A 19,584-nucleotide genomic window follows, 5' to 3' on the forward strand; every position below is an offset into this window, starting at 1 on the left:
TAGAGAATCAGTATCAGTTCATGTGTGTGCTGTATTGAGTGTATTTTCACAGCTTTAGCTTCCTGTTAGATGGCCTGTTCTAACAGGAAAGTGGTAACAGCTTCTGTTCCCCCTCTCTGCTCTTGTCAATGCCACCGTTGACACAAACAGTAATTTTAGCTCTCTGAACACAAGAGCTGCTGCCGAGCTGCCGTTTATCGCAGCGTTATTGTGTGACTTTGGTGAATCTAAACTCACCCTTTTAAATGCCAAAGTCACACAACAACACAATAGCCGTTCGAGGCAGCTCCTGTGTTCTGCAATGTTAAATCACTCTGGCCCTAAGCTTCATTTTCTAGTTGGAAATCACTGTCTGACTGAGGTAAAGCAGTGAAAATATTTTACATATAGCATACACTAAAACTGATATTGACTTATTTAAGTGGGACTTTTTTATGTAGCTAAAATACATCATGTTTGCAGACCTCTCCGCAGCATTACATTGCATAGCTTCCATGTCAGACTCAAGCCTGCTTCTCCCAGGTGGGGGCGTGCCGACTGACACTTACTGCATTTAATATACTGTCTATAGATAAGCACCCCATACAACCCTACTTCAAAAAATCTGAACTATCCCTTTAATATCAACGTTACCGCACAACACAGTGGAGTATGCAACATCTATATGAACTCATATGAGCTATAGGGACTTGACAGTGTAATTGGAGCTCTTTTTTTCCAAATAGGGGCACTGCATGACTCCTCGCGCTGTTATTAACATTCCCTCTGATTTCACATGCTGCTGAAACACCCGTAATCAGTGTAAGGCTCTCGCGCCTTGCGCTCCCCACGCAACTGACTTGATCCTTTGTTTTCTATGCCGCTGTTATATTATCATAATCAAGCCTCTTGACACAGTGGAATTTCCTCTGCTTTGGCCAACCCACCAGGCAGAGTGATGAAAATGCACCTCATGAGTGTGAGCTCATTATTCTCGGCTTTACACACACTGTGAATACAAATACAGAGCGAATGTACCCGGGTAGACCTAACCTCTGGTGAATACCAGAGTGAATTAGAGTTTATTTTTCGGGTTACCACATTTGACCACTTATTTTATCATTCTCACCTTAAATTCACCCCGAGAACAGGTTTTGCTGAAAATACAGAACCTTTAAATTGAATATTTGTCAATTACATCCTTTCCAGACTTTGTTCCCTGATGCACACAGGAACACAAAGTTGAGTAAAGAAAAAGAATTATTAAAATATAGCATGCTGTACCACAATATGAAACAGTGTTTCACACAATACCTCATTATTATTCTTATCTGCATGTTGCATTAATTAACTCTCTTTGAATACCTCTAAATTTGAGTTCTAGCTGATGATTTCCTCTCATCAAACACATGCGGATATTGATATTTCCTCCAGGTTATAAGCCTGATTGTCATTCTCATTTTCTCCGTCATACCAGCCTCGGGTGAGTATTGTGTTTCAAGGTTAGGATTTCAAAAGGGCTCTGCACCTACCTGGCAGCGACTGCAGTGCAGGAGCTGGACCACATGGTGAGCACCAGAGGCACGAATCTGAAACAGTGTCTTTGTCAGTTCATCCTCTACCCCTCTCTCTTTACACAGTTTGGAGTAAAAAATAATGAGGTTCACCCCTTTAGTGTCATCTGGTGAATTTGGAGAGAAATTTAAAGCTGCAATAACTGATTTCCTCTTCTTTTTTCTTTTGGCGGGGGGGCAGATGAAGCATTTGAGGTCAGCGTTTTTATCACCTCAATTTTTATCAGTTATTTTTTGTTACCTCCACCCCTCATACTTTGGAGGAGCGGGAACAAACTGTGAACACCACATTGTTATATTATCACCTTTTGGGTTTGATATAGCTCATGGTTGCCTTTTTATAGATTTAGCCAAGGGTGCAGGTTTTGCTTCAACTCTGGGGGGCCATATATGAAATATGGGGACCGGGGGTCCTTCCCTTGAAAACTGTACCGCAAAGATTAATTTCCTGCATTCTGGTGATTGTTTACCAATGTACCAATTTGTGTCATAGTGGAAATGTCTTCAATTTCATCAACACCTATGGATTCAGAGGTCACAGAGCAACATTAGCGTTGGTGTTTCTGGTCACCTGACAAATGGTAGTGCAGTATTCACTCTCTTTTAGCACTGTTTGGTCTCTACCAACTCCTGAGAAAAACATCTGGCTTTTAGCTGCTAAATGTTCCACTAGCCACTAACTTTGCGTGCTGTGTAGTGCTGGAAAGATTCTTTACAGTGGGTTAGTAGAGCTTGTATTCTAAAAACAGATGCCTGCTGCAGTTGAAAACAACATGTTGAGAGGAATGACATTTAACGAAAAGCAGAAGTATGGGTATGTTGCAGGCCATAAAGCCAAATAAATGAGATGAAGATGCTAAAACGCTCCTTCTCCTGTGTTCACACTGCAAAGCAAGTGCAACCGATAGCTGGATTGGAGTGATGTGAACAAGGTAAACATGGAAGCTCTGTGCTCTGAACCAGCATGAACCAAGACGGCAACAATACATTTTTCCTCTGTTTCTGATTCTCTGTAACATCAGGAGAATCTCGACTAGATCTTAACGCTGCCTTTGTCGAAACAGCATCACACAAATTTCTTGCGCAAATTGAAATATTTCAAGTCAAATAGCTAACAAGGCTAAACAATATGTCACTTTCTTGAAAAAACACTCACCCTGGCTCTAATTTTGCAAAGCTTAGCACACCTCCAACCTACTTTCAGAGCAACAGCAAGCTGTTCCTCCATCAGGGCTCAATTGGCTCCCTGAAGGTTGTTGTCAGTCGTAGTATATCTGTACAACTGTTCGCACTCCATCCATCAGTTTGCTCTCTCAGCTGAGTGAAGCTGCACACTCAAATTGTAATTTGTCTCTGCATTAAGTCTTTGTTATTACAAAATACTGAGCTGCTTTAAAGTAAGTAATTTAAGTAAATGAAAATTGATACACAGAATTGGAGCCACAATGGAGGTCAGAGTTCGCTCACACATGCCAGAGAGGTGACCCAGCCAGCTGTTACCCCTACTCGTCACACTCCTAGCATCTGGAAGCCACATATTTATGCAAATGAGCAGCAATTAGCACGTGGATGCTCATTTGGCCTAATGCGTTCCCCAGATGCGACCAGATCAAGGAGGACAGAGCCAAGGGGTTTAAACAGGGGAGGGTAAAATTTCATGAATACTGATATGTCACGTAACATGCTGGCTGACCTCTCTGCACTCATCCCTCTGCAGAAATATGTAGCATACCAGAGGAGTCAATTCTCTCTTTTGGCAAAGCTGTTGGTGACAGCACCTTGACTGCCTGTGGAATCATTAGCAGAGAAAGCTCAGCATGCTGACACTCTATCTGAGCAAATGGCCTCTCTAAAGAGACAGGTAAGGCAAAGCCCTAAACTGTGTGTAGAGAGACCAGACTGCCAGCTCCTGAAGCTGATTAAGTCACAAGGGGTACCCGAGTCCCAGCTGATTATCAAGCCTACAATTCTAATTCTCCTCTTCCTTTACACCATCAGTCTTCAGTCTTGGATCATCTCAGCCTCCCTGACCCTTGACCTCAACTGCTGAAGTGAGAAATGAAAAACAAGCCGAGATTAGCCTCCAAGAGTGATCGATTGCCACAGTGCTACAACTGCGCAATGAAGATGACAGCGACACGCATTCGGAGCAACACCTTGGTCCCCAGATCTCCAGACAGATGGCATGCGCCAGTTAGAGCATGCCCTCAGCTGTCGGCAGAGAGGGGGCTGTTGCTAGACAATCTACTACACTCCATCCACCATCAAAATTATATGACCAATATGCTCTCTTTCAGCTCAGGAGAATATGCCATTATGGCCTATTTGCATCATGAGCTCTTCCAATCCAATAAAAGGGAATGTCTGAAGAGCAGGGTAATATTTGGGTAATAACCTTGAAAAACATAAGACCACATTTGTGGGAAACAATTTCTCCTTAGTGCTATTGTCAGAGTGCACTTCGCCTTATATCAATAATCAAATCAGTAAAGACACATATCCATCATCACTTTTGCAAAATGGCTGAAAGCCAGCGGATGCAACTAGAAAGACAGGATACACACAAGTGAACTCTGAAAATTACCTTTTGTTTGAAAATAACTGTGAGCGAGCAGATGACAGTCATTAAAAAGTCTCACATGCATTCATAACTAATATGAAAATTGGCAATGTGGTGCGGTACAATTTTCTGTGCTTTCAAGAGCATCGCACTTTGAACAAGTAATTACTCAGCCAGCCTCGTGAAAGTTGCCGTTAATTTGTTACAAGGGAAAGCTGCACGAGGAGGAGAGGCAGAATGCAAATCGATTTCGGAGAACCTCCTTCCTGCTCTTTACCCTCTCCTGTAAACTTTACCCTACTTTAAAAATGCCTCCAAAAATTCCAAATAAAGGCTAATTATTTTAGACAGTGGAACAACTGCAGCCAGGAGGGATTCAAACCGACACAGTCTGTGCAGAGGCTGCCGCATAATGAGGGTGTAAATGGATGTTCAGCTGTAATATGTCCCCAAGATCTGGCAGACGCACTAACATATTGCATATTTATACATAATTCACACATAGAAAAATACATTTAGACCACTCTGTACTGCTCCCAGAGATTTTTATGTGTAAGCAGGACTGAGACAGCACGCTCGATGCACCTTCACACAGTCTGGGATTTATGCAAAACATCAGTTAATGACTCAGAGCTTTGATTCATCAGGGTGTTATTCAGCACCAGCAGCATGTAAATGTTTTAGTTTAGACAGCAAGCGTATACTGGATGAGCTCATACTTACATATTAGTAGAAGAATTACTGACTAATCTTCTTCTGTAACAGTGTTGCACATGGCTAAAGAGACACTCTGAGTGAATGGAGGACTCTTCCAACAAAGATAGTTAGAAATAAGGTGAACTGGAGACATGAGTATGGTGGCCCCGAGGGTCAAAACAATGACATTTCAGAAAACACAGCATTTCACAAAGCACAAAAACATTAAATGCTTTGTTTTCTGAAATGCAGCTGTGTTGTGTTGAATGTCATGTTTTTTAAATTGTTGTGTTTTGTGAAATGTGGTTATGTTTTGTAAGATGTCATGTTTTTTTAAATTGTTTTTTTAGAATGTTGTGGGTTTTTTTTAAATGTGGTTGTGGTTTTTGAAATGTTGTTTTTTGTAAATATTGCGTTTTGTGAAATGACATGTTTTTTGAAATGTGTTTTTTGTAAATGTCATGTTTTGTGAAATGTGGTTGTGTTTTTTAATTTTTTTTGTAAATGTTGTGTTTTGTTAAATGTCATGTTTTGTGAAATGTGGTTGTGTTTTTTAAATGTTTTTTGTAAATGTTGTGTTTTGTTAAATGTCATGTTTTGTGAAATGTGGTTGTGTTTTTTGAAAAGTGGCTGTGTTTTTTGTAAATGTCATGCTTTGTGAAATGTGGTTGTTTTTTTTAAAATGTTTTGTGTAAATGTTGTGTTTTGTTAAATGTCATGTTTTGTGAAATGTGGTTGTGTTTTTTTGTAAATGTTGTGCTTTGTGAAATGTTGCATTTGTGAAATTTGGTTGTGTTTTGTTAAATATCATGTTTTGCAAAATGGGTTTGTGTTTTGTGAAATGTGTTTTGTGAAGTGTTGTGTTTCCTAAATTGTCATTGTGTTTTCTAAAATGTTGTTTTTGTTGTGAAATTTGTTTGGGTTCTCTGAAATGGGGTTGTGTTTTGTGAAATTTGATTGTGTTTTGTTAAATGTCATGTTTTGTGAAATGTGGTTGTGTTTTTTGAAATGTGGTTGTGTTTTTTTGTAAATGTCATGTTTTGTGAAATGTGGTTGTGTTTTTTAATTTTTTTTGTAAATGCTGTGTTTTGTTAAATGTCATGTTTTGTGAAATGTGGTTGTGTTTTTAATTTTTTTTGTAAATGTTGTGTTTTGTTAAATGTCATGTTTTGTGAAATGTGGTTGTGTTTTTTGAAATGTGTTTTTTGTAAATGTCATGTTTTGTGAAATGTGGTTGTGTTTTTTGAAAAGTGGTTGTGTTTTTTGTAAATGTCATGTTTTGTGAAATGTGGTTGTGTTTTTTAAATGTTTTTTGTAAATGTTGTGTTTTGTTAAATGTCATGTTTTGTGAAATGTGGTTGTGGTTTTTAAATTTTTTTTTGTAAATGTTGTGTTTTGTTAAATGTCATGTTTTGTGGAAATGTGGTTGTGTTTTTTTGTAAATGTCATGTTTTGTGAAATGTGGTTGTGTTTTTAAAATGTTTTTTGTAAATGTTGTGTTTTGTTAAATGTCATGTTTTGTGAAATGTGGTTGTGTTTTTTTGTAAATGTTATGTTTTGTTAAATGTCATGTTTTGTGAAATGTGGTTGTGTTTTTTGAAATGTGTTTTTTGTAAATGTCATGTTTTGTGAAATGTGGTTCTGTTTTTTGAAATGTGTTTTTTGTAAATGTCATGTTTTGTGAAATGTGGTTGTGTTTTTTGAAAAGTGGTTGTGTTTTTTGTAAATGTCATGCTTTGTGAAATGTGGTTGTTTTTTTAAAATGTTTTGTGTAAATGTTATGTTTTGTTAAATGTCATGTTTTGTGAAATGTGGTTGTGTTTTTTTGTAAATGTTGTGCTTTGTGAAATGTTGCATTTGTGAAATTTGGTTGTGTTTTGTTAAATATCATGTTTTGCAAAATGGGTTTGTGTTTTGTGAAATGTGTTTTGTGAAGTGTTGTGTTTCCTAAATTGTCATTGTGTTTTCTAAAATGTTGTTTTTGTTGTGAAATTTGTTTGGGTTCTCTGAAATGGGGTTGTGTTTTGTGAAATGTTTTATTTTATGAAATGTCGTTTTTCTTTTTTTAAATGTTTTGTGAAATGTTTTGTTTTGTGAAATGTGGTGGTGTTTTCTGAAATGTGGATGTGTTTTGACCCTCAGGGCCACCGTAATATGAGTGCTCAATAACTTTGAACAACTGCAGTCATTAAACCATAAATGGGAAATTATTTCCAAATTAAATGATGTAACCGTCCAGATGTTCAGATAGGAGCCGCTAATTGAACTGATGAAGGGAAAAGTCTGGTGTCCTTGTAAAATACACAAAAAATTAATGAGATTCATTTACACTAAAGACTTACTTGTTGTGGTGTTCTGCCTTTTCAAAGCTGATCTCTGCCTGCATATACAGCTGTGTCAACAGATAAGGGAGCGATAAGAAGAAATTGTTGGGCTACCACGTCCTTTGACTCACACACTCTGCTCCTGTGTCCTCCAATTTAGCAGCTTAATGGAGCGTTAACCCTGAAGAGAAAAGCCTATAGTGTTACGTTACAGTATGTAAATTTGTCTTTGATTTCCACGTCATGCTGCAAAGTGACTTTCTCATCCAGTCTTCAATAAACATGAAAGAATATAACTGCTGTGATCCTGATGAATCTAATGCTACAGACCATGTTAGTCAAAGGCGCAGCGCTCTAACAATCTTGTTCACTAAAAGCTTATATAAACATGGCTTGAATTGCTTGTGTTTACTCAGCTGATGCAAATTACCTAAAAGCCAATTGGGATCATTCAAAACAACTCAATTAATGTTACTTGGGTGCCCCCGGGCAAACACAAAGCCCTATCATCTCCAAAATGATCAGTTCAAAGAACCACTGCCAGTGAGTGCTGTCATGGGAAAGACCAGGACAACAGCGGGAATAAACAAAGCCTGGGCAGACAATGAAGCCACCTGCCTCTTCCGCATCTCAAGCCACTCAGCTGTGCCACTCGACCATGGACCTCAAATGAAAGACCGCAGCTTCAGGCAACATTCTGGGCAAAATACTCTGGCAGCCGTCCCAGTAATGGGAAATGGAAAAGTTTAGAGGTAGACAAATTGAATCTGAGAAAGTGTTGCGAATGTGTCAGAGGCTACAGCCAGCTCATTGGTGGAGAGCACGGTCATGAATCCTAAACTTGATGGCTGAAGACACCATGGCTCAATAAAAATGCATGGAAAAAAATAATAATCTTAGAATTCCACTTTGAAACAAGACTATGTAACATTTGGAAGAAGAATTAACCCTAAAACCTGTTAAAATGAGTCTACATTCTTTATCAGTTTGTATGTTAGTATGTTTCTAGCTTAAGTCATAAGCATTTCTCCATTTATCCTTTTCCCTCTTTCAAGAAAAAGTTGAATTCATGAGCAGAAATATGCAGCAGTGCTCAGTTCAGTACACTCAGGGATTTAATGGTCCAGTGTGTGGGATTTAATGGCATCTAGCAGTGAGGTTCCACTGCTGAAATTTCTCCCATGTACACCTACAATGGCTGACTCGAAAACATAAAAAAAAAGAATAGCCATATCTGGAGCCAGTGTTTGATTTGTCCGCTCTGGGCTGCTGTAGAAACAACATGGCAGACTCTGCAGAGGAGGACCCACTCCGTATGTAGATATTAACGGCTCATTCTAAAGTAACAAAACACAACAATTCTTATTTTCAGGTAGATAAACAAAGAAGAAAACATAGTGATGAATATTATATACTATTTCTGCCAAGATGCCCCTAAATCCTACACACTGGACCTTTTAATTGCCTTACTCTGTCAGGTATGACCACTTCCTTATAATGGCTAACATTAGCTACTGTCAGCAACCTTTAGATAGATATACAGCTTAACAGACTCCTCTTTGTTTGTTCTACTGTCACACAGTCTTTACTTATATCCTGTAATTACCGCTTGTGGCCACAGCGGCTGCTCTTTAGCAAAGGTTGCATAGTCTTGCTCTGAAATGTCGTCTGAGGATGACCGCCTCACAAATTCCTCAGTATTCTCCAGTGCCAGTGATTCATCCTTTTGTTTTGTTGCATTCCATTTCAGCACTTTTTTTTGGCTAACGCTAATAACACTTAAAGCCATTTCTTCTTTCAAAGTGTTTCGCAACAGACAAGCATGACGTCACAAAACTGTCATGAAGGCATTGTTGAGATTTCCTGGCATGACTGAAAAGCACAAAGACAAGTGGTGTTGCTATTGTTATGGCTGTTAGTCACTCCCAGTGGGGCAGGTGTAATCACATAACTTCTCCCAACATCCTTTCCATTTGTCCAAACAGGTCACGCCTGTCACGAATCCTGAAACATTTACAAGCATTAGAGTGTGTGCTCACAGTTTAAACTATTTAATGATTCAGACTTGAATACTTGTTAGGGAAGAAACCCAGGACGGGCATCCATGTTGCCCCCTTAATTGGGTCTTTTGTTGTGTTTTTGTGTGGATGTTTGTGCCAGAATTTTTCTCTGTGTCTTTCATTTTATCATTACAAAAAAAACAATAGCCTTAATTCAATATGTTCCAGCACTACTGACATTTTTTTCTTGATTATTAAAGGAATAGTTCAGACATTTTGAGAAATATGCTTATTCACTTTCTTGCCAAGAGTTAATATCTATAAACCGATATCTGAATATGTATGCAGAATATGTAGGCAACAGGACAAGACTCTGGTATCAGACGCACTCTGGTTTATGTTTCCAATCATATCAACCAATCACATTTAAGCAGGCTTTGGTTGCTTGCAGGTAAACAAGCCATGTGGAGAGCTGAGGGGTGAAATGCATAGGCTGAAATGCAATCTCTGAACCCATCAGTTTCGATTTAGTAACAACGATTCAACTGTTTATTAGCTTTCTTCTAATAGAGATTAGCCGAAATGTTGTCTGAACCTCTCAAGTTGCTAATCAAGCTGTAAATAATGTGTGGCACACGAAAGAGGAAGTCTTGGCCCAAATAACCACTGGCTTAACTGGAACCTCCGAAATATTCGCCGCTGCCTCGATGCTGTATCATCGTCAGACGATAGCAGATGACTTATGAGTTTTTCCATGAGTTAGATGTGAAGATACTATCACTCTCATGTCAGATGATTAGCTTAGCTTAGCTTAGCATAAATACTGTAAACAGGGGTTATCAGCTAGCCTGTCTCTGTCCAAAGGGAATAGAATCCACTAACCAGCACCGTCAAAGCTCACTTATCAATGCATCATATCTTGGTCTTTAACCCGTACAAAAACTGACGCATAAAAAAACACGAAACTTCAGGAAGTTGCTGGTGTAAAATACAGACATGGGATGGGTATTGACTGTCTCGTCTAATTCTCGGCAGAATAAGCCTATTTCCCTAAAATGTCTACTACTCCTTTACGTGAGATAATATGTCTAAAAACAGTTTCATTAATACTTATAGACCATGTTAAGGTTTTGTCTTAAAGATGGAAAAGAAGCATCATTGCCTCCATCACCACAAAGCACATTAGATAAATCAACATAAAAAACCTTGGACTCAAAAATTGACAGTCTCAAGGCTCCCATATTCAAAGCCTTTTGGGGCTTTTTATAAAGAAAAGAAAACTCTTAAGTATTATGTTTTGGTCTCTAATGGTGTGCAAAGTCTTTTGTTAGTGTTTCGATAACAGAAAATTGGAGCATTTCCTTTCTTTTCCAAAGCTAAGTCACCCATGTGAAGAGAATAAGAATCAGACCACCTTGAGATGAGCCTCTCAAACACGTTTTTAAACTTCCGCTTTTGGCTGTTAATATTAATGTGCATCCTCCTAATCTGCATGTACAAACGATGTGTGGAGACAGATCGGAGGCTAATTGTTTCTGAGTATGAAATGATAAAAACAAGGCTTGTTAAAATGCTACTTCCTGTTCCTCGCTGATTGTGCATCTCTTACATGATCTTTTGTATTTAGGCCACAGTGGGACATGATTTCTGATTTCTTGCTCTCCTTTATATGCAGCTAATCTCATTAGTTCATCAACATCCTATGGAAACAAACCTACACTGTAGCAGCAGCAGGCTGAGGTACCTGTAGGCGAGCGCTGACAGTTGATTATAATTGGGTTGCATCTACCATGTCCAAGCTTTCACATCCCATCAAGAGGAATGGCCTGGGAGGGAGTTAATGCTGCCTCACTGTACGGGCTATAAGAGCACAGTGCACGCTCCTAATGTACCACAGGAGGAACAGTCTGTATAAAAATAAAATACACTTAATGATATTAATTCAGGAGCTGTGCATCCAATACCTGCAGCCAATTCAAGCATGCATTCAGATGTCCCAGGAAGTTACATTTATTTCTAAAGCAACTCACTGTTTCTAGGGTTACAAAAAATGGTCACAAGTCAATTAAAGATGGTGCTCATTTATGCTCAACATTGGACGGAGCCTTTTGTCCATGCTCTGCATCAATTTCATCTGCATTTGTGCATGTTTTCTGAAAGCTTACTGAGACAGACAAACCAAGCAGTACCACCGGAGATTGTGGGGGCAGTGTAGTGTAGTTCAAGCAAGATACTACCAGGGGAGACGAGAAAGTCATTTAAAAAATGACAGAACAGAATGCATTGGTAAAAATTGTTCTCCATCCACACGTCATGACGTGTTTAATGGCCTCACAGATCACCACAATCCTCAATGCGGCCTCCATTCAAAAGTCCATTATTACGACCAGCTCCGACGTCGCCTTGTTTGTTGTTGTCTGAACTTTTGACTCTGCCACATGGAAGTACGTGGGCAGTGACATTCAAACATTTGAAACTAAAGTATTTTCGTACATAAAGGGAGCATAAATGATCCCATAAATCTGATGGGTCATCTGATCACTAAAAACCTTTTTACCAAGTGATTTTTTGCTCAAAACCTTACTTCTTAAACCTGCACTAAGTGATTCCTTTAAGTCACTGGGGGCAGCAGAAACAGTCAACACAATATCAACATCATCACCTTTAAGCTGTCAGTTGATACATTACTATTATAAAAATATCAATTATAGCCAAGTGCCAACAGTGCACAGTGAGAATGTGTCTGCTTGTTTTCAGCGCACAACAATTTGTTTTGACATTTTTCTCTCTATTCAAGTGCAGCAACCAGCCTTAGTCTTTAGACAGAACTGCCTTGAGATATTTATCAGCGTTGAAATGAGAGTAAAGAACAAAAAAAATTTTATCTGAATTTTTTTTCTTTGGCAAATACAGGATACCTTCACCTCTTCAGGCCTTTAAAAATCGAGTGTGTTTCATCTAGGGGTATCGAATGGCATAAAATAGTATATAATATTCATAGCTATGTTTTCAGTCATTTATAATCACCTGAAAATAAGAACTGTTGCAATTCTGTTACCTTAGAATGAGACATTTATGTCTAAGTACAGAGCGGGTCCTCTTCTATGGAGTCTGCCATGTTTCTACAGTAGCCCAACATGGACAAACCAAACAATAGCTCTAAATAGGGCCTTGAGTGTTTTCATGTTAGCCATCGTAGTTCTTCCACATGCATGGCACACAAGAGACGTTTCAGTTCTGCAACCTCACAGCTAGATGCTACTAAATCCTACACACTGGACCTTTAAGTCAAAGAGCAGGAGAAAGAAAACAGCTTACATGTTCACACTGAGGACAGAACCTGTGACGAGGGTTCATATCAAGACATCACTTCACTTTAAGGGGTTGCAAATAGAAAGGTTGGGCAACGCTGCGCTGATGTATCCGGAAACTAGAAACAAACACAAACAGCAGGCACCGACCCAGCCTCCCCCACACTCAGGTTCATCTGCACAAAGTTCAAAGTAAGCCGAACAGCTCAAGAACCAGGACCTGCAACCAACTCGACTACCTGCACTGCACCTCACATTGAGGATTTTCCTGTCTTTAAGTACAAGAGGATAAAACCCATCTGCAGCTATACCGCAGTAACATCTGCACAGCTGCAGCCCTGTCTTGTTAAATTACTCTTTGTCCAATATAAATATGTCTAATAGACTTAGCAAAGGCTGAACTTGACAAGACCCTAAGGAGAGTTTACCGTGTCCTTATTTGATTACAATGCTGCAAGGAAAGAAACTGCTGGGAAAATGCAGCACATGGGGGCCAAAGCAAATAGTTAGTACCATACTGTTTGCAACCATATGTACATTTAAGTCTGGTTGTTCCCTGAAAGACTTTTTATAGATATGACAGACCACTGAAGATGATTTCAAGTAAAAAAGTCTGACATATTTGAAACTAAAGGTCAGATGGCTGCAGGTTTTAAGCTGTGCATTTACTGCTTCCTCATCCTGTTGCAACATGGAACAAGCCTTAAGAGTAACAACTCATGTCTCTCAAAAGCAATAAACTTTTACAGTAAAATAGTATGAGAAAAACAAACAACCATTAAAATTAGCAGCTCCTGATGTGAGAGAATTACTGGTGAAAAAATTACAGATAGTTGCGTCTTCTAAAACTATAACTAAATAAGCTTATCACTGCCATCATCAGGGCACAATGAGCACTCTGTACAATGATGCAATGTTGTTTCCTCACACTGAGGCTGTTACAACCACACTGTACAACAATGTTCCCTCGTGTTCTTCAGGGCTACAGTGAAAACTAACCACTGTCTGGAATCCTACAGAAATTATGCAGTGGAATTTATATGAAACAACAAATTCAGTTTATTGATATAATGGTCGCTCCTAGTTTAATAGTGATGGTGGCAGATGGTCTAAAACTGCTGCAAATACTCAGTGTAGTTAATCACGGAGGAGCGTGTCATTCTGTAAGAAGTTTTTTATACAATCACTCCATCTGTTAAATCAGAGGTTTATTTTTCCTTGTGTTACTTGTCAATTTCAATTGACTGCAGTAATTTCTTGGATGTCGGCAGGGCTGCAGCTAAGAATGATGCGTCCCTGGAGGAATATTGCTTTAGGCCACCTTTATCGTTTTAATACAGTTTGTCAGCTGATGGCCCCTGGAGTCACCACAGTCTTTCACTGTACATTAGTGATGGTAGAGCTTGATTATTTTCATTATCAGTTATTTGTTTAATTAATTTAGCTTGGCTATAAAATGTCTGGAAATAGTGAAAAAAAAAACACGCCCATCATAGTTTGTCAGAATCCAAAGTGACATTCTTAAAATATCATGTTTTGCTGTCCAACATCAAAAACCCCAAAGACATCCATTTAACAAGAACAAAACAAAAAATGACAAAAATAGTAAATCATCCCACAAGAGAATCGAACCCTGTCGCACTCCGAAAGTCGTCGAAAACTGACGCTTGGTCAGAAACTTCCAGCATCAGACACCAACATAAAAAGCCGTCCTTTCGCGTCAGCATGATATGCAGCTGGTCGCCATTATTGTTTAACAGCACCCGGCAGCATCGGGAGGAAACATGGTGCAGGGCTTGACGCTAACTTTTTTCCCAAGGAGCACATGTGCTCCTAAGTTGAAAAAGTAAGGAGCGCACAAAGAACTTTAGGGGCACAATGTAAATCGATCAAATATAGAAAATGTGTTTTCCGTAATAAACGTGATGCAAATAGACATTTACAAGCAAAATTATTTAATGAATTTGTATACAAAATGTACAGAAAGGTAAAATCATCAAGTTTTGAAAAAGTATTGCAATTTAATTTTGTCTTTAATGTTATTATCTTATATATATTATCTTTGCAAAATGATTATCTTATATAATGTTATTACTATCCTAAAATATTCTCCAGGTCCTCTGAAACTCTGCAGGACTTAGTTCCACCCTGCCCAGCAGCGGTACTGTGGCAAACGGTCCCTAACTGCGGGGAGAACGGAGCAGGCTTCCCTGGAGGTCCGCCACTTAACCCAGTCCGTCTCCTCTGCCACACTTTGTCTTATTTCCACCCTGCCGACAGCCTGGCAGTGGAGAACGGTCCCTAACTACAGGGAGAATGAAGCAGGCTTCCCCAGAGGTCCGCCGCTTAACCCGGTCCGTCTCCTCTGCCACACTTTGACTTATTTCCACCCTGCCGACAGCCTGGCAGTGGAGAACGGTCCCTAACTGCGGGGAGAACAGAGCAGGCTTCCCCAGAGGTCCGCCGCTTTTCCCGGTCCGTCTCCTCCACACTTTGACTTATTTCCACGCTGCCCAGCAGCAGTAGCTTGGAGAACGGTCCCTCACTGCGGGGAGAAGGCTTCCCCGGAGGTCCGCCGCTTAACCCGGTCCGTCTCCTCCGCCACACTTTGACTTATTTCCACCCTGCCGACAGTGGGACTTATATTAATTGTGCCGACAGTGGCTTGGAAAACCGCCCATAACCGTGTCACATGGGGAAGAGGGAAGAGGGAAGGCGGCTGGAGTTCCTCCAACATTTGCGGTTAGATTATCATATTTTTTTATTGACAAAAATATAGGCTGCTTCGGCTGATTTTTTTATGCGCACAAGTGCCCCTAAATATTTTTTACAGTTCGCACACACCTATTTTTAGTTGCAAATGTGAGTGAAACGCTCACACTGTTGGTGGTGGGACAATAACGACAAACACCGCGAGAGTAGGTGGTCAAAGAACCACTGACTTTCACCCAGGAGGCCAGTGTTCACTTCCTGTGTGATTGTAAAGCCAGACCCGGTACTTTTTTCCTAAACCCAACCGCGTGCATTTGTTGTTGAACAAAAAAAAATGTCTATTTGCAGTGCTGTTTGAAAGAGACTGTATGCAAACTGTACATTTCCTGTGAAAATGGAAGTGTATTTTGAAAACAGACAATGCGCGTAACCGGCTAAAGTTTACACAGTATCCCAGAAAGTCAACAACCAACACACAACGCAGGGTACCTTGCATTTCGTATCTGGACGTGGGGAGTCCATGACCAAACGTCGATATGTGACGAGGTCAGAGTGAGAGAACTTTTTGCTTAAAGTGGTCAACACAATTAGCCAATTTCAAAATAGTTGTTGATTACGTTTCAGTTTTGGAATTAACAGACTCGCTCTGTAGCACAGGTCATGCTGGTGTACTTCAGTTAAAAGTGTGTCAACACCGTGAGATGAAAAATAGCAGGATTAAACCTCAAGCTAGCTCGCTATAAACCATTAACCTCAACTAATAACTCAGTTGGTGAAACTGGTTTGTCTCTTTGGCAAAAGTTGGACAAATAAAAAACAAATCTACCTGCCAGTTACTCAAAGTCATACAGACTTTTCTGATGTAAAATTTAAGGCCAGTATTTTGGGCTGATCCAGTGTAGCAGGTTAATATCTAAGCCAAGACTTTCTCTTCCATATGGTGGTCACAGCTAATCTCTATAAGCAGATATCAGATGATAGCCTATGACTTCCAAGACTGCGTTTCAGCCAATGCATTCCACCTCTCCATAGAGACCTGCCATTCAAACGTGATTGGTCAAAACCAGAACACTTCCGATACCAAAATCTTGTTCTGTCTCCTACAGATATCTTAAAATTTGGGGTAAAATCACGCTTCACTAAAGAAAGGAAATGGCTTGACTTATAAATACCGAACATTAAAGCTATTTATTTAACATTAGCTGAGTTAACTCTGATCTTTAATGAAGAAGCTGTCAGTAGAGAGAAAAATAAAATTCAGATTTTCTCTGTTTTGACAACGATGTATAAACCAAGTCTTCTGCAGCGGGTCCAACAATTAACCGGTCCAATCCAACACTAATGGATTTCACTCATTTCTAAGAAACACTTAAAGATGACATGAAGATGACAGAACGGCACACATTATTGGTGTTAATTGGTTGAACACAAATTAAACGTTATTCTTGTGCGTGTCAATAAAACAATATGACAGAAGACTCGTTTCAAAAAGAGACCAGGTGTCATGGTTTACTTGAGCTTTGGGTACAGTCAAGACAGACTTTGATCAGTGTGACACAAGACCAGCTCCACAACACCCCCCCCCCCCCCCCGACATGTGCTGGTGTGAGAATTACCCTCAAAGGCAGAAAGGATCCTTCTTGTATTCAGTGAGCAGCTCTGACACTACGCTGTCTGGGCGAGCTGAGGGATGAAGTTAAACCACACAAGGATCAAGTAACAGGACACACTATGAATAGAGAAACATTCAGTCTACTTACAGGATCGGGACAGTCAGGTGTGTAAAGCTCTGTATAAAACTATACATTCTGTGTGGAGGGGCTGTCAGAGCTACAAACAGCTAATTTAATCAATTTAATTCCTCCCAGATAATTGAATTCATAATTGCTAAGGCCATTTAGCATCTGAGGATGGCTGTGGCTTTAAGGCATTGACATTGTGTGAAAACAATTAAAATGGCAATGTCCAAGTAGAAATGATGACATGTGTGCTCCAGTTAGAAATAAAAAGAAGGAGAAGGCTTGCTATAGATTAAAGCAGGGTGTGACAGTTCATGTTTGGTAAAGGCTACTCTACTTGCAAAGCAATTATTCTGCAGAGCATCCAAAGGGCAGCCATCAGTCTGCGCCTGGCTCACTTTTTATTTCCTCCACGCTGCTGAAGTGAGTGGCCAGCTCCTGCAACACGGCTGTCCTGCCCAGGTGATCGTTCCTCCTCTTCTCCATGATCATGTCCTCCAAACTCTGAAACTCCAACACGTTCGAGTGTTTGTCCGACATGAAGATTTTCAACCTGTAGGGCTGCTTGCCTATCCGTATCTCCCCGCCCATTTTGAACTCCCTCTTGCCGAACCTGCACCAGGCGGCAAAGCACTCGGAGTTCCTCCAGCTCAGCTCTCGGTCCTTTAAGCCCACTTGCTCCATCGCGTTCTGCACCACCACGTCCGGACCCAGAGCTTTGAATTTGTACAAGTCGTTCACAATCCTACACCTCCTCCCCTGACTGGCGTCTGTCAAAAAGCTGTTTTTCACCTCAGCTCTGTGCAGGTGCACCACCTGGAAGTCCCCCACGTACACAGCCCAGTGCGGGAACTGACCCGTTGCCACAAACTCCACAAGGTCACCCGCTTTGCATTTGTTGAGTAGATTCTCCGGGGAGTAAACCTCCAGGCTGGCAGACTTGACGCTCTTCTCGTAAATGCATTCATCTCTGTTATAGACGGCGCACTCCACCTCGTCGCGCTGGTCGTATTGTTTCTCTTCCTGATTCGGGTCCTTATCGGTGCCATCGACCGCGCAGCCATCCTCCAGCTCGTCGTCGTCGTTAGAAAAGATGTACGAGACGCCAATCCGTGGACCGTCCTCCGTGTCCACTCCGTTCGGGTCCACTGTGGGAACTTCTGCGTAACTTAAATGTGACAGCTTGTCCATCTGGTTCCCCATGCCGCTCCTCACCTCAGGTAGCAGCCTGTGTAATACGATCTGATGCCGAGCGCTGTTACCGCTCGCCAAACATCACCACCATCTGCCACAAAACCTTACAGGCTCAAACTTCCTTCTCCCTGCCGTCCGACAGGGTTTTTATCCAAATTACGCATAAGAATATCTCCGTGGTGTGACAGCTGGGATAGCCTGTTAGTGCCCCATCAACAAGTGGAGTTGGGAGGAGAATAGAAACTGGTTTGGAGAATTATTCGTCAGGTGTAGCTTCCTAGACTCACCTGCTGTTTCCCTGCGTAAAGTTCCGTCACAGCAATGAGAGTTAAAATCCAAATCCTCGATACACAGAGCTGCCCGTGTGTTTGTCTACACCGTAGGTGAAGTAGTCCTCTGTGCTGACGGCGAATACACTGCGCATTGTGCAGCAGAGATCCATCCGGCTGATCTGGGGCTCGGCATCGCCACAGCGACTCTCTCCAGCTACACACAGCCCTGCGTTTAAAGCGGAAGTGCGCGTAATTTCATCACCGCAGCTTTTATATCCGCTCCTTAACTCTGGAGCAAGACTTAAAGATACGTTTGTCTGAACAGCTTTGAGCATAAAACTTTTTTTCTATTTGGCTTTAATTCAAATGAAATACCAAACTTGATGTGTGGAGTAAATTTTCTGCTACTTTTCTCTAAATACTCTCATAATGCAGGCTATATTTTTACTGAGGGTTTACATTAATAAATGATTTAGGATTTTTTAAAATTAATTTAAATAAATAATTTTATCATTTTGTAATTTATTTTGTTAGTTTTCTGTATTTTATTTTTTCAGTTTTCCAGTTTTAGTTTTTTTTTTTAATTACAATTTTTTAAATCTTTTTTCTTTAGTTATTTTTATATTTTCTTAGTTAGTTTTTAACTTTATTTTGTTGGTTATTTTTCCATTTTATTTATTGATTAATTTATACGGTCTTTTCATTGTATTTTATAGTATGTAGATTTTTATTTTAATCATTCATCTATTTTGGTAATGTCATTCCTTTTATGTGTTACTTTTTGGTTTATTTATTGATTTATTATGAGGTCTTTTTTTATTTAATCGATTTATTAAAATTTTATTTATCCATCTTTTTGAGTTGTTTGTGGTCATTTAATCATATACTGTTTTTTGTGTTATTTATTGATTTATTATGATATTATATATGATATTATTATATTTAGTTGAATATTTTTATTGTATCTATCTATTATCTATTTTAGTTAGTGTCGTCCATGTTATTTTATGTGTTTTTTGTATAGGCCTATAATTTATTATTTTTATGTTATTTATTCATCTATGTTTGTTTTGTCATTGTTTTCTCTTTTGCTTTTGTTTTATATATTGATTGATTTATGTAGTCATTTTATTTCATTTTAATGTATTTATTCATGTTGCTTTTATCTGATTATATTTTTTGTAAATCGCTCTGTGATTGCAAAGTCAGTACGTAGAAAAATG

The 19,584-nt window shown here is 39.7% G+C and overlaps 1 protein-coding gene across 1 annotated transcript; it reads right to left on the minus strand.

Annotated features, from left to right (window-relative positions):
- Positions 1-16,653: 16,653 nt before the first annotated feature.
- Positions 16,654-18,609, minus strand: lratd2a (LRAT domain containing 2a). Its single transcript, XM_033636612.2, has one exon. The coding sequence runs from the start codon at positions 18,096-18,098 to the stop codon at positions 17,274-17,276; it is 825 nt and encodes a 274-aa protein (XP_033492503.1). The 5' UTR covers positions 18,099-18,609; the 3' UTR covers positions 16,654-17,273.
- Positions 18,610-19,584: the final 975 nt, after the last annotated feature.

The sequence above is a fragment of the Epinephelus lanceolatus genome, chromosome 16 (assembly GCF_041903045.1).
Source record: "Epinephelus lanceolatus isolate andai-2023 chromosome 16, ASM4190304v1, whole genome shotgun sequence".
Lineage (NCBI taxonomy): Eukaryota > Metazoa > Chordata > Actinopteri > Perciformes > Serranidae > Epinephelus > Epinephelus lanceolatus.

Bases quoted from the DNA above. Each gene is read 5' to 3' on its own strand.
- lratd2a (XM_033636612.2), bottom strand. From the start codon at position 18,098: ATGGGGAACCAGATGGACAAGCTGTCACATTTAAGTTACGCAGAAGTT.